General features: G+C 34.4%; 1 protein-coding gene across 4 annotated transcripts in view; it reads left to right on the forward strand.

Moving 5' to 3' along the window:
• LOC106873101 (uncharacterized) overlaps positions 1-16734 on the forward strand; it is a 173174-nt gene that overhangs the window by 138261 nt on the left and 18179 nt on the right. Inside the window, exon 1 of one of the 4 annotated variants that reach the window (XM_014920329.3) lies at positions 1084-4731. The exons of the other annotated variants lie outside the window; for them this stretch is intronic. Within the exon in view, the coding sequence (XP_014775815.2) occupies positions 3497-4731 (1235 nt within the window). The 5' untranslated portion in view covers positions 1084-3496. Of the gene's footprint in view, positions 1-1083; positions 4732-16734 lie in introns of those variants that run through there. 4 annotated transcript variants of the gene reach the window in all.

Here is a 16734-nt window from a genome sequence, read left to right on the forward strand (position 1 = left end):
GACTAAAAATAAGATACTTTTTATTTATTTATTTATTTACCGCTAATTACATTTTTTGTGAGAATGAAATATTTGGTGGGGAGGTGGGAGCAAAATGAGTACTTCCTGATTTTTACTTTTATCCCTAACTGTTTGAAATCATTACGTTGCAAGTATTTCATCACCATTTCGTATTGCTACATTATCTTTGGGAATAAAAATTGGTCAGCATAGTTGTTGTTGAAGTTGAGGGTTCCGAAACAGTCTGGTGGCAGGTCCTCTTTTTTCAAGAAATTCTTCCTCAACTTTGTCCTGGTTGTAACTGAGGTTGCTAATAAGATATTTAGATATTTTTTGGTGTTTAACAATCGATATTCTTTTCCCTGATGGATTCCAAGCCAAAATATCTTCTACACTAATGTCTAAATTGATCATTTTCAAGTTTCAAAAAATGATGTCTAAAATGGAGTAAAATGAGTAATAACTAATTTCAGTAATTTCTTCCCTTTAGCTGCGTGGTGTATAAATTAGGGATGTGCTGCCTAGGTAGGCAGTGCTTACCTTGAATAAAGTAGATTGATAGCAATATTTTCCTCTCATGGCAAAATATTCACCTAATTCAATAAAATTATAAAGGGTAATTTGATTGCTATGCGTAAAATGCAAAATAGTTTTTTTTTTTGTAGATTAGGTAGGCATAATTTGCCCCTGCCTTTCAATCTCAGTATTTAAGCTACGCATAGTACTGCCGTAGTACATGTGCCACCTACAACGTTTTCTGTACATGCTATAAAGGCAGTAAATCTGCCTTCAACTCAGTCGTGCTCCTGTGTTTCGCTTATTTTTTGTCGTTTTACTACATAAAGGTCACCAACTGTCTACCCTGAAGAATTACTGATGGCACATGCCTGGTGTAAATAGATCATGAAGAGCACACTCCAGAAGATTGTGAAGAAGCTATAGAGAATTTTTTTATTTAGTCAAGTTTCATCAATTTTATATTATGTGAATCTAAAATTTTTTTTTGCATTCCTGATCTTTCTGATGTCTAAGGATGGATATTGATGTGTTTGAGTCTGTTTTCTGGAGGATTGAAGAGGCAAATTTACATTATCTTGTCTTACTCGTTTTGCCCCAGCCAAATTTGTCTTTTATATGCTCAAAGAGAACGATAATTTTCTTAAATAGTGATCAAATTACGTTATAATGCTTTTAATGCATTTAGGGAAGGCCATTTGCTTAGCTGATATAGTTTTTTGTGAGGTAGTGAACATTTGTAAACAAAATGTATTTTGTCTCAGTCAAAAGTGCAATAAAACACCTCTTTTGCCCCCACCCCTATACTTTGCTGAACTGATTTTCTGTCCAATTTCAAGTGGTACTAAATATGAATAAAACCGAATTTTAATTCGAATTATTTTGAAATTTAATTCGAAATATTTTGAAATTTTAGTATAAATATGCGAAAAATGTAATGAATAAATTTAGAAAATGTTCGTAGACTTTATATCAATAATTCACTTGTGTTGCAAAAAAAAAAGGAGAAAAGAAAGATAAAAGTTTTATATAATATAAAATGTGGTATTTTATCAAATGAGTAGTTAATTAAATGGATAGCTGCAGTTAATTACGAGTTGTAGAACAAACGCTTTTTTTTTTACAGTTAATAACTGGTTTGAGAATGAAATCAAAATTGTAAGTCAAAATGTTCGCTCTGTCACCTGTCTAGCCTCACACTTTATATAAAGGAGAAAAAGAACAACTTTCGTTAGAGCTGAATAGTGTCTTTTAAGTCTATTGTCAGTACCAAATTTTATTGATGTCAGCCTTTTTTTATTATACAGACAGACATCTACAGTTTCTAAAAATAAAAGTAAAATACATCAACAAAAAAATCCCCCCAGCTCTCACTAGTAAAATTCAGGGCAACTATCTTTTGATGTAGTCGTTAATCGACATTCTAGAATTTAAAACTTTTAAAATTTATTTTACTCTTTACTCTTGTTTTCTTTCATTGCTTCAACTATGCCTATATATCTTTATTAGATACTTATAATCAGATACAAAATTTAATTATTATTAATTATTATAGTTTAGTTCTTTTCATTTTTAAAAAAGCAATGAATGTTTTATATACAACCTTTTTTATTGTCTAAACGCATTCATCTTGTTTTAAACTTAATATTTAAAATAAAACGTCTCGGTGTAGTTGAGAATGAAATTGTGTTCGGGATGTAACTGGGTCCTATGTCTTTTAGAAATCAAGCGTCATTTTAAAAACAAAGTTACTTTAAAATCAATATGCTTATAAGCAGCATAAGACTATTGGAAAGTGTGATACTGTTAAACTAAGAAGAAAATTTATAGTATCCCGTTAATCCCAATTAATAACAAAAATCAGTTGCAGATAATGTGTTATCTAAGAAAGGATTTAATGCTTGGCAACAGAGGTGGACGGCTGTGAAAGGGTTGTTTGTTAGCTTTCTGATAGTTTAGTCTAGTTTTATTTTTAGTATTGATAATCTATACTTTGAAACAATATCTGCTAGTAAAAGTAGACAAAAATAAAATTAAATAAAACATTTGACACGTCATGCTGCAAATTGGTTACAGGTGACTAATTAGTTTACCTGGCCATGGCAGTTGCTGGCCGCTGAAGCTGCCATCCAGTAAACTGGAGAAACTGCAACATATTGGTTAGGACAGGCTTCATGAAAAATTTCCAGCTCCTTTTAAATATGTAGCATATACTAAGTATAAGAACATTTAATATGTCCTCAAAGCTAAAGCAGTGGAGCGCTAAAGAAAGTATAATGATAATTTGGAAGTTTAAAAAAAAATACTGACTTGCTACTTGTAACTGATTTATTTATTACCCTGGCAACAAGTAGCTGTTTCGCCATCTATCTACCTTCACCCTTTCTTTCATTGATATGGTTTCGTCAAACATCTATTTCACGGCTACTTTTCTGTTACAGGTCTCCCTTACCTTTTGCTGATTATTTTAACTCGGAAATAACTTACATTGTTAACATTTGATGCCATTAATCACCCACTCTTCTCTCTCTTTCCTTTACAATACTACCTGTCCATTTACTAATCGTTAATAACAAACTTGTTCCATAGAGCTCTGGACCTGTATATTGACATTTATTGATTACTTTCACACAGGACTTCGTTTCGAGGTCGGAAAAGAAAATTCATCTAAGAAGGATACTTAGGTGAAGCTTCAAGAATATTCTCGTTTTACTTTTTTTCTCTTTTTACTTTCAAAATAATCATATTTGGTCGATATTTAGATGAAAGTTAACTACAAAAGTTTTTTTTTCTTTTGCTCCTTTCCAGAAGAACTTTCGACTTTCATTCGTTAAAATATTTATTGGTAGTATTGGTACTCGTCTTTGAGTTCTGTAATAGATGAAGAGACTAGTAATTAATAAGAGAGGAAAATGGTGGGGGATAAAAAATCAACTATAACTAACGAATAGTTATTGTAGTCGATGTTTACATATTTTTAATGAAAATGACTCAAAGGGCTTTGAAGAAAAAAAATGTTGGGGGAAAATTCATTGTAAATTCTCAGGAGGACGATTTACCAGTAGATATTTCCAATTATAGTTTTGAGAATTCACCGAAGCTAACAAATGGTTCAAACTCGAAAACACCATCATTCCGAAGTGATCTCATTCATCCAGGGTTTGTATTTTTAAAATCTCGATTGAAAAAAAAATCTGTGATTTCTAAAGCTGATACAAATGAGAAAATTCATGCAGATCCATGTCGTCCATTGTTTCAACTAAAGAAAAAACAGAGTCCTGATTTAAATGGAGAAGATATTTTCGTGATCACCCCAATCGATGTTGAAAATAATGTAAACAACAACAGCTCTTCTGAAAGTTTCAATTCATTAAAAGAACAAACAACTAACGATAGTAGATGTCCTGACTCAATACCTTGTACCTTAGATAATAGAGTTACCAGGTATGTTCTACCCGAAAATGTAGAGGAGGAAGATTCTGGGAGGGGAGTTTCTGAAAATTCCGTCTCTGACATAGATTGGCAAGATAAGACGACGTCACATAGAGAAACAGCGACGTCACGTCAGGTAAAAAACGACACACCTATTAATTACTTTTCAATCACTAACAGGCCGTCAACTGTTCACGAGCCACCTTTAACTTCACAGCGTAACTCGTTCCACCAGCAACAACCACACATGTCTCCTTGGCCACTTTCAAACCAACCTTTAAAAATATCAACACAACGTAAAATTTCGAAGCCTTCAGGGGAATTTATTTTAGTCGGACAATACGAATCCAGACATGAACCGTTACAATATGCTCCATCTCCTTTAAGTGATTCCAGGGGCAAATATTCCAGCATGCCTTCGTTAGCGATACTTGGAAACAATTCTAAGGAGGAGAAAAAATTAAAAAAGATATTGAAGAAAGAAAAAAAGAAAGAAGAAAAACGGATGAAAAAAGATATGAAAAACAAAGATTCGTTTCCAAGTTTTACTTTACCTCACAATACGAAAATTCACAGACCTTATACAGTTTACGAGAAACCAAGGCCTGAATGGAAATTAACCCCTGTCCCTATCTCCATAGAAGAGCCCTTGTATGCTGTTCCCATCATTTATGACAAACCTAAAATAGACCATTATGCTAGTAGCCCCGATTTATTAAGATTACAGCAGATATATAACATTGGGTCGCCTGAATGGTTACCCCAACCTGTTGATAACAACAGGTGAGTATTTTTTTCCCTCCATTCTTTTGGTCCCTCAGTGTTTTTATTTAAATTTCTCTCTCTCTCTCTCTCTCTCTCTCTCTCTCTCTCTCTCTCTCTCTCTCTCTATCTATCTCTCTTTTTTATACTGTGTTTGTGTGTGTGTGTGTCCCCGTCCTTATTGTACATTCTCATGTGTATATTTTTCACACAAGATACAGGTGGCTTGTTAAGTTCTGTTCCAACCTAGTTCACCTACTAATGTTTTTTTATTTTATTTTCTAACTGCTATAATTACTTCCAGTTGTTAATTGTGTAATGTTAATGTAAAATACAATTTCCCAAACTAACAATTAAATGGTACAAGATCGGTAGGACTACATTTAATTATTAGAATTGTAAAGTTTGCATTAAAACACTCACCATAAAAATGGCTCGAAATTCAGAATGATGATAATATGACCTAAATTAATTTCGGTTCTAAAATCTTTCTCCTTTTAGCACCAGAACAACATTAACTAGATGGTTAATGATTAGCTCTATTTCGGCTCTGATGGAGCAGAACTGTAGTCGAAATCACCCCAGCGTTGTCTCACCTGTTTGTTGTTGTTGTTGTTGCTTAAGCCCAGAGTCGGTCATGATTGAGACTTGACGTATGATCAAAGGCATTCTTACCGTGACTATCCCATCTATTTTCAAGTTTGTCAAATGCTTAGTTATTCTGAGACAATATAGGTGTGGTATAAGGTTAGGTGGACGGGTTGTTTATTAGAGTTTGTCTAGAGAATAGGAGCGGCAATGTATTTTAGAAATACATAATGGGTAAATATTATGTGTGGGTGAATAGATATTTGGGCGTAAATTATTAATGAATGAGAGCAGCACACATTGTCAACAAAAAGCTGATCACCATGAGGCAAAGTGTTTAATTATGACAGCAAAAGATATTTAGTAACACACACATTTAATAACAGTTTGACTCAGTTTCTTATGACTTACTCCTGCCAATGTTTTGAGTGTCACATTCTTTCGTTTGTTCACTCACTCGTGAGTGCGTATGTATAGACACACACACACAAGTTAGATGATGGGACCACAAAGTCTCTTAAATAAGGAGATACACAGAATATATTTGGTTTAGCGTAAAATATTTGTTTAAAAACAAAACGTCCAGTTATTGTCTAGAGAACCTCAAGGTACAAGCTTATTGATTTCTCATCCAGGCTCTGATCAGGAATTGTAGTGCTTGAAACCTATTGGTTTACAAACTTTTGGATATTAGTTGGATGGTCTAACGCTCGCGCGCGCGTACATATAATCACGCCTGTGTGGCTGTGTGGTATGAAGTTTACTTCCCAACCACATGGTTCTGGGTTCAGTCCTACTGCGTGGCATCTTGGGCAAATATCTTCTATAGCCTCAGGCCAACCAAAGCCTTGTTAGACGGAAACTAAAAGCAGCCCATCGTATATACATTTATGTAAATGTATACACTTGTTTGTTCCCACTACCACTCGACAACTGGTGTTGGTGTGTTTACATCCCTGAACGTAGTTGTTCGGCAAAAGAAATGCAAAGTATAGATACATATATACACGGCCATGTAATCACACACGTACTTTTCTTGGACTATACTTTTCCTTCTCTCCGGACCATTCTTTCCGACGAAGATCCATGCTCAAGACGTCACACACCTTTTTTCCATCTTAACCTGAGCGTCGACCTAACATATTCAATGTACGTCGTTTTGACTTTTGTTGTTCTTATTTTTGATTTGCCGACACACGCACACACAAAAGACAATACTAGAGGGAAGGGCAAGTTAGATAGATTGATATTAAAAAGAACAAAGCAGAAAGTTTGACAAATATGGTATTACTTTAATACTTGAGATGAGAGTCTCTTACCAGGAAAAAAAATTAAATAACTACAAAGAGAGAAATAAATTGAGGAAATTGATTTTTTTTTTTTTTTTTTTTTTTTTTTTTTTACAAAATTGCATTAAAAAAATTTCAAAGGGAACGGAGGATGCAAGAGGAGGTTAAGGTCGACAAACGAGGGTGACTGTCATTTTATGGGGTTGGAATGAGAAGGTAATAAGGGGCTTGTTTTCGTATGGAGACATGTATCAGAATGTTTCTGTACATGGAAGCATGCAAAAGAAACAACGGTGTAGGTATGTGTATGTGTGGGTGCGGTTGTGTTGGTTGGTGGGATGGTGGATCTTGGTGTATATGTGTGTATTTTAAGTTTTTTGCGTGGGCAATGTGAAAAGTGTATATGCAAAGCTGTGTGTATGAAAATAAAATTATTGAAATACTTCTACATAATATATACATATGTGTATACACACACACACACACACACACACACGCTCACTTTCTCTTACGTGTGTGTATTTATATGACAGAAAGAATTAATGAAGTCAAAGCTATACATAGTATGAGGCACAAGATAGCAATTTCACGTGTGAATACTTCTATTTAATTTCTCTTTAAAGACACCCATATTTATACACACACAACCATGTGTGTGTGTGGTAAGGAAGGATTGGTGTGGTAAGGAATTCTTGTCAAAAATACATTCGAAATCTATGCGTGTGTGTGTGTATTTATATAGATATTAAAGTATATTGATACCTATATATATATATATATATATATATATATATATATATATATATATATAAAACATTAATAATAAGGAGAATAGAGATTTTTCACATCCATAAATTTTAACTGTTATTTACAGCATATTCTCCAGACCTACACATGTTTCATCTGCAGCGAATGCACATTATATATATATATGGGTATTAATGTACCTTTAAAGTCTAAAAAGTACAACCACATTCCATAATGTAGCTCTCAGTGCACAATTGATTGTGTATGTAAAGGACGATAAAATGGTTCTAGCAGGAGTACCTTGTGTTACAAGTTTCCTCCATCAGGGATGACCTCTTCGGCATATCTCATGTTTACAGAAGTTGTGAGTTCATGTTCTGTGGGTAGCCTTCAGCATTTTTCCATTCATAGGGTTTTTGTAACTCAATTTTCAGTGTCCCATTCACTAGCATAGCAAAAGTGTGTGCCGCTCAGAGTGGCCCTTCCGTTTTCCGCCCCCACCCCACAAAAAACATTGCCCACAACAGGATGAAAAGTACCACCCCTACCATTCCCCTCCGCTAAGCTAGTAGCCCCATTATTTATAGCTTTATCTTTTTATAGTTCCACGACTAAAAATAGATACATGTGTATCTATATATATAAAACTGTGAATGTGTGTCTGTCTGTCCGTATGTGTGCATCACAAAAACTCGAGAACTACCCAATCGATTTCATTCATATTTTATACATGGGCCAAAAATATTTTCAACTTCTTGTCTAATGTGAGCCCGTGGCGATCTCTTATACTGTTTCCGTACTTCATGTCAAAAGCAAAACAATAACATCACTATTAATACTTTCACTATTATATGGTTTAAATTTCAATTACTTTCATTGTGTATCTATGCATATTAGTTTCATTTTTATTACTTTCAATATGTATTTATATACATGTTTGTATATATATATATATATAAATAATAATAATAATATAAATAATATATATAAATATATGCATATATACATACATATATGTACATACCTACATATATATATATGTGTGTGTGTGTGTACAAAAACATGCATATATGGGTACAGTACATCAAAAGAACGTTAAAAAACAATGAGAAACGAAAGCATAGAAAACGATTTTTTTTTCGAACAATAGAAAAAACAAACAGAGAAACGAGACAATGCAACATAAAGAATATTCCCCTTCATCAGTTGTCCCTGTTTCATCTCCTCTGCATTTCAAAGGTAAGGACAATACGTGACTTCGTTGAAACATTCATTCGCGCAAATCAAATTTGGGATTTTTTGTGGAGGGTGAAAGTGTTAACAAAAACAGGACAGTGAGAACAAGACAGTAAAAACAAACGGTGAGGGCTGTTGAGCCAAGACGATAGAAAAATTATTATGAATGCTAAGAAGACGGGCTATGAGAGGAGACAGGTAAAAGCACATCTTGTCTTTAGGAAAGAAATGGACAGGTGTCAGCGACGAGAGAGTCAAGAAGAAAAAGTGAGAGATAGAGAGAGAAGGGGGGAATAGGGAAAGGATGGGAGATGAATGATGGATAATTTACTTATAAATTCTACATTCAGTTACTTTCTTATTACTTGACCATTCCCTTTCCTCTTCGAGAGAGAGATAAAACTCATCATTAAATGTCCATACTGGTATTGATTAGGCAGTCCAAGAGGAGCTTGCAAACTGCAGGACTGCATTAAGTTCCAATGTCTGTTTTGGCATGGTTTCTATGGCTAGACACCCTTTCTAACAGTTTGTTAATTCTCATTCTAAAGGACCATAGGAACACAACTCTTACTTCCCCTCACTCCTTTTCTCTTTTCTGTTTTTCATTTAATTTCTATTCTCTCAGCGTTTCTGACTTTTTCTCATAGAGCACCTATGATTTTATTTTGAGCCTGAAAGATTACAGGATAGTACATGGCACACTATACAATCTCATCTGACTAATGTGACTGTTGTACTGTCAGAGCATGAAACTTGCAGCTGCTCACATTTAAACCCTTTGTTTATAAAAGTCTATGTGTATGTGTGTGAATTTACATAATAGGTACATTCAATTTGAAACAGCTGTAAGAGACCATCTGTACACCTTATTACTTCCTTCTTATGATCTATACTCATGTAGCTACTCAATCATCATGTCTAAAGATATAAATGCCACAATTGAACCTGATACCAATGTTTTATACTTTTATGTATATATATGTTTATATTTGCATGTATGTGTGTAGTATGTATGTATAGTTGGCCCCTTCCTTCATATTGTAACCTTTCACTGTTGAATATAAAGCTCCCCCACTCTATTGTAACCCCATTCAGCTGACAAGGTTCTTAGTCTTGCAAACAACATGGCAACCTCACTAATGTTGGTGCCATGAATATAAACACACTATACTCTGTAAAGGGGTTGGCTTAAGGATTGGTATCAAGCAATAGAAACCATGCCAGAGTAGACACTGCAGCATGACACATTCCTCTTATAATGGAAGGCAAGGTTCTCGATATCGGTTGAATATCGCCTTCTCCCATTTAATTTCTTGTTATTTGTGTTGTTTAAGGCTCCAGCAGGCAAGGAAAGAAGTCTTAGGCAACACACAGATTCTCAAACAGTTTTATTTACACCATACACAAGGGTGAAAGTGTGTTGCTCTCTGTAGCTATCTCATGCAATGTGATTTTGTCGTTCTTCGTCACGCAGGACATTGCCTCAGGAGAGACGACAAGCGGATTGGCCTAGAGGCCCAGCCAGGGAAGTGTGCTCTGCAAGCAGTCGCAGGGAAAAAGAGAGATCAAACCTCGCTGCTTGTTCCTTTTATTTAGTTTGCCATCGCAAGCCTTGTTGTGATCTCGCGCATGGCAAATGGATGCAGGTGAGGTCTCGCTCCAGTCTCAGAGATAGCAATGGCTGCCGCGAGATCTCATCCAATATGGTGCTGACTGCTTGAGCCGCCACACTCTCATCCATTGGGTTCTATTAAACCATCCAACCTATGCCAGCATGGAAGATGAATGATGGATAATTTACTTATAAATTCTACACTCAGTTACTTTTTTATCACTTGACCATTTCCTTTCCTCATCCACTAGTTTCTTTGAATATTCTTCTACTGCAGACTGACCAGCAAATAAAGTTGTTAGACAGTAGTAATCTTCCCTATGCTATATACTCTAACATATACAGACTAACATACTCTAACACTTGGTCATGTCTTGACCTCCCAGTACTGTGAATTTGGCAAATATATAGTACATCAGGGAAGGTAATTTGATGTATGCGTTACCTACAATCCCACTATTGCTAGTTTTTGTTGCAGAATCTGAAAATCTACCATTATAACTTCAAAACTTATTCTCTGTAGAGGATGATTAGAGGTTAACTATTCCATTAAGTAATTCATTAATTGATTGATTTATTATGCATACAAGCCATTGTATAACATGGAAATACTTTGTAAAGCCATTTAAAACGTTTGTAAGTGAATAAAGTTGGATAAGAATATAATTTTTCATTGTTTATCTGACTGCTGTTATTCCCTATGATTAATGTACCAACCTATTGGTTGGTGATTAACCTTGGATTTACAGTTTGTACATATTGCTCAGTGTGTTTAACCTATATGGATTACTATATGCTTCACTGGACATTCTGCTAGCCAGGTTTATTGTATGGAGTATTGACTCAAGTATTCGCCTGGATTTCTTCAATTCCTATTTTCCTTCACTGTGCATTTATATATATATATATATATATATATATATATATATATATATATATATATATAATGTGTGTGTGTGTGTGTGTGTATAGATATATATATAAGAAGTTGAAAATGCACTGGGATTCATAAGAGATTTTCTATTTAAAAATTTTTAAAGACTTGACCAGTTTCACAGATTTCTCTGATTTTCAAAAGTTGAAATAGAAAGACATGAGGCGATGTCAAAAGTGTCTTGCTTCTGACTGGAGTTCAAAATTTCTTTTGTTTTTATCGAGAGAACATAGCACAAATTAAGTATCTGGTTCTGATACAATTTGATTGGCCAAGGATGATCTCGTGATTAGGTTTAGAAATTTTTGTAACTATCTTGCTACATCCATTCTTTAATGCCATGTGTCAACATGTTACGTGCTGTAAGTTAAAGCTATCACGGTTGATTGAATGTGTCTTATAACAGTCTCAAACAATCAAGGCTCTCTGAATTTAATGTCAAGTGTGGTAGAGGATGTTCACATGATTAAGCTTAGAAAGTTTTGTAGGTTCCCAGCTCCGTCCATGCATCAATATCTGTAACAAATTTGCTGGCCTTGTGCCTAAATTTGAAACCAATGTCATGTGAGAATATTTTTGCACTGAAAACTAAAGCTGACCCACTTGAGTGAACATATCTAGTGACAGTCCCTAACTATCAAATCTCTAAATTTAATCTGTCATGTGATAGAGTGGACAAGGGTTGTTCCTATGTAGCCCAGTGGCTGAATATTTATGCTTTGTATCTTATATATGTAGGTATAATATTTTGTTCTCCACTAAATTTGTGCATTAGTGTAATGTGAGAAAATGTGATTGTGTCCAAAGTATAGGTTGTTGGTGATTTAAAAATATTAGGAAATGCAAAACAACTTGAAAATGCATAGACACAGGTTTAATTGAAGAGTGAAATTAGTTCTGTCTTGGTTGTATTTATGCATGAATATATATATATATATATATATATATATATATATATGTAAACAATATATGAGTATATGCATATATATGTACATGTATGTACATACCTTCATCTACATGTACATATAGATACATATCTGGGTGCATGACGTTGCAAAAAACATGGACAAAATGATAAACAAGGTACAAAAAACAAGCAGGGCACATAGAGAACATATCCTTCGTTTATTTGTGCTTGGTCTGTGGTCGTGCTTGACTGAACAAAAGTAAAGTGAGAAGACTTGGAATTTGGGAGAATTATTTTTTGCACATATGTCTGTGTCCTCTCAATGGGATCTGTCTAGTACTGGAGTCTTGTATTTGGTGAGATGAATAGTTAGTTTATTTCTCAGAGTGGGTTTTATTCGACCTGCATAACAGCCTTTACATTTAATAACATATATTAAATTTCTTGACAAACAAGTTAAATGATTTTTTTTTATGATAAAAAATCTGTCATGATTTCAATTCATGTTTTTTGTCTTCAATGAGATTGCTGCAAGGGGGTCTACACTTTTTGACTGTTGGTGTGGGATTTGTGGAAGGTAATTTAGTGCTGATGAGTAGTTTTTTGAAGAATTTTGAGTTGTCTTTAGCTTTTGATTATTTTGTATATTTCAAGTGCTTGTTTCATTATTGGGTCTTGTCTCAGTAGCAAAATATTCTGGTGGATAATGTGTTTTGAGGGTTGTGTGTTGTAATAAAGAGTAGAGTATAGGGTGTATCTGAAGTGTTTTTTTTTTTTGTTTTTCATAATTCTTCAATATCTATTGTGTTGGCATGTTGATGATTACAATTCCAAGAATGGTAGTTGAGTTTTACTGTCTTCCATTGTGAAGTTAATATTATTGTTTATGCAGATAATTAGGCTTTTGAAATCAATAAGCTGGTCAAAAGTGTGCGTCCACAAAATCACTCAGTCATCTAAATAACATTTCTAGTTTTCTAGTAAAGACTTATGGAAGTTGATGCCATATTTTAACTTAGATTGTTCATATATCTGAACCTCCATATATACCATGACTTTATTGGCCTAAGTTGTAACAACTTTTGTACCCATCACAATCCTAGATATTTGCTTGTAAATATTGCCAAGGATGAATTTTAATCTTTCAATGATGAAACTTTTTCCAGTTCTGTCTGGAATTTTTCAAGCCAGAAACTTATCGCCTCTAGTCCATGTTGGTGCAGGATCATGGTATAGAAGTTTACTACATCAAATAGTACAATAATGTTGTCTTTGTAAACAGCTTTTGAGAGGTGGTTTAAGAGGTCCAGGTCATCCTTTACAAGACTCGGCATGTATTTTAAGATAGGTTCCAGTAATATATCTAATATACTGTCGAGTCAGTGTGTTTCACTTAGGACCTGCTACAACTGATCTAAATTTAAGGTCAGTGAGATGTTGCATGTTTATATAATTAGAAGTTGATTCTTTACAGATTTGATTCTTATGAATTTTGGGGAGACTGTAGAAGTAGCCAGTTTTGCAATCAAAATGAGTTAGGTAGTCAGTCACATTCTTTGTTTGTTAAACCATTTTGGTGTTGGTGAACACTCATTCAGTTTTGTCATCGTCTTTGATCTTTGGTAAATGTTTACCTTTTCATAATAGGTTGTATCATGTAGCAGAGATAATATAGCACTTTTGTAGCATTCAACATCCATAATAATTACAGCCGTTCCTTTATCTGCTTCCTTAGTTTTAATGTCATTATTGTTTTTGAGTTCATGTATAATTCCCCATTCCTTTCAACTGGTATTAAGTTTGATTTTAGGGTGTGGTAGTTTTTTGTATGGGAAAGTGGAAATATATAGACATACATGGCTATGCTTTCCTCTGTGTGTGTGCGTGTGTGTGTTTATGTTTATGTCACTCCATAAGGAGCAAAGGGCAAGTTTCCCCGTTTCTCTGGCATATATATATATACATATATATATGTTATGAGAGGTAATGGTGTCAAAAAGACCCAAAGGTGTCCGGTAATGCTGAGTAAGTGCTATGGACAGACTATAGTTAAGCTCCAGGTTCGGTGATTATGCAAATGAGGAGTCTAACATAGGTCATATGTCAGCATGTGTATATATACAAAGATTAACAGAATGAGATAAAAATCTAAGGCTGTAAAGATTTCAGAACACTTATAAATAGAAGGTCTTACAGCTATTTCCGGGATATTTTATATATCCCTTCATCGGAGACAATGTGAGAAAATTACTTCAAAAAAACTCTCGATTCAATAACTCCGTTTACGAACTCTATGCTTGGAATGGCCAATTTTAAATACTATTGGAACTTAATCACAAGGTCAGGAATCTTATATGTATACCAAATTGCCTAAATAATGGAACTGAAAATACAATATCCCTGCATATCTCACGTCTATTTTCATTCCTCCACTTCACTCTCTATTGCTTAACCATTTTCTCACACCGTCTCCGATGAAGGGGAATATAAAATATCCCGGAAACTGCTGTAAGACCTATTTATAAATGTTCTGAAATCATTACAGTCTTGGATTTTTATCTCATTCTTTTAATTTATTTATATATATATTTATTTATATATATTTCTCCCTGAATGGGACTCTGACCTGCTGCAGAATTACTCATTTTTACTAGCTGAGTGGACAGGAGCAATGTGAAATGAAGTGTTTTGCTCAAAAACATAATGCATTGCCTGCTCCAGAAATCAAAACAACAATCATGATCATGAGTTCAACACCCTACCACTAAGCCATGTTCCTTCACACACACACACATACACGTATGCATATGTAATATATATATATATATATGAGTGAAGTAGCGCAACAAATGAACTGAAGTAGCACTCAGCTCATATAGTTGGATTTGTATTTATTAATAAGTTGTCTTATCTCCTTGTGTCACTTGAAGTTTTGTGCATGTGAAAAATACTTGACAAGCTATGTGTGTTATCTGATAGCAAATACTCTAAGCAGACTGGTGGAGGTCTACTCAAAGTCTTTTAATATTTGAAGAAATATTTCAAAATTACTGTAGGGAGTATTCAAGTTTTCAGATTGTATTTTTCTTCACAGTTCATTGATAGGGGGCAAAGAAAGACAGCAGAGCTTTAGATCAATTTATATTTAGGGATTTAAAACTTTAGGAAATGCAAAACAACTTGAAAATGCACACACACACACACACACACAGGTTTAATGGAAGAGTGAAATTAGTTTAGAGTGGGAGAAGGAAAGATAAATGGAAAAAAAGAAGAGAAGCTTGCAAGGGTAAGGTGGAGGGATAAAATAAGGTAAGAGGGAGCAGATTAAGGATAAAAATGCTGTTACTGAAATAAGAGGGGTCAGTGTGTTAAAGGGAAAAAATGTTCACTTTTAATCATTTCTGTCATGGTTCTGAAACTGAATATGAAATATTCTTTCTTTCTGTTTCTTTGAGCATGCATATCCATTATGTGCAGAGGTGCTGCACATTGATAAATATGTAATGAAATGGCCCATTTTATTGAAATTGGTGTTGACCGGCTGTCCCTGCATATGTAGAAATATGCTTCAAGTATATTTGCAAAAGTGATCAGCCAAGTTTCTCTCATTTCCCCAGTGTAAATACCATCCCAAAGTTTGAAGATGGTGCAATGTTTTAGGTTGGAAGATTTGCCTAAGTTTTGCGTGATGTGGTACTGTGACTTATGCCTAGTGATGGTTGTAGTGTTGTTAATGTTGGGAAAGGGGTTGCTATAATTTAAATGTTCTTCGGTGCTGTGGAGTTTTTAACTAGGAATTTGCTGAAGCTCCTATTTTTCTTGAAGGTGAGGAGAGGTGATGTGGGTAAGGTCAGAGCAGTTATGAGGTCAAAGAGTAGGATTTTGAAGCTGCAGATGTTCCAATGAGTGGGAAGTGAGAGCAGGTGGAATCTGATTTGTTGGAGGGTGGTAGCATAATAAATGGCCTTGGCTCAGTGGAATGTCAAGTCTACAATTGATCAAGTGTCCTATCCATACATTAAGAAATTTGATGTTCTCGCATTCTGATTTGAAATTTGAAACAATGCTGCACAGTTGACAAGACCAAAGGCAGATTTAGTGTGCTCAGAGTAAAAGGGAAAATGGTGGAGATAGGAGTGGGGTTCTGGAAGTTTGTAGTGGACAGAGGTGGGCTGGTGGATATTGTTAATATCTATATACGTATATTTGTATGTGTGTATGTAATTATATTTTTCAGCTGCATTGAATTACTTTATCTCTAGATTTTTTTTGATACACAATTTATATTGTATTTCCTTCACACACACACAGCACTTTGTCTAGATTTTTGATGCAATTTGTATTGTATTTCTTTCATACACACACACACACACACACACACACATATCTCCCCATAACTAGACATGCTTTCATGGAAGACTGAACATAAAGAACACTACTTCAATAACAGTAATGTTTCTTTACAACCATCATGTGATGTCAAGACAAGGAGACATTAACACACACACACAGATTGTTAGTTCTTTTACTATCATTTCATGACTTATTCTGTTATTTTACTGGTTACTGTAAGTATAAAATCTCTCAACATGGAATAGTAGTGTGTTGACTTTCTTAACCCTTTAGCATCTAAACCAGTCACATTCAGCCTCTCACACCTACCCTACAATGTCATTTTAAAAATAAACAATCACATCATCAAAAT

This window comes from Octopus bimaculoides, chromosome 19 (assembly GCF_046866305.1).
Source record: "Octopus bimaculoides isolate indiv1 chromosome 19, ASM4686630v1, whole genome shotgun sequence".
Classification (NCBI taxonomy): domain Eukaryota; kingdom Metazoa; phylum Mollusca; class Cephalopoda; order Octopoda; family Octopodidae; genus Octopus; species Octopus bimaculoides.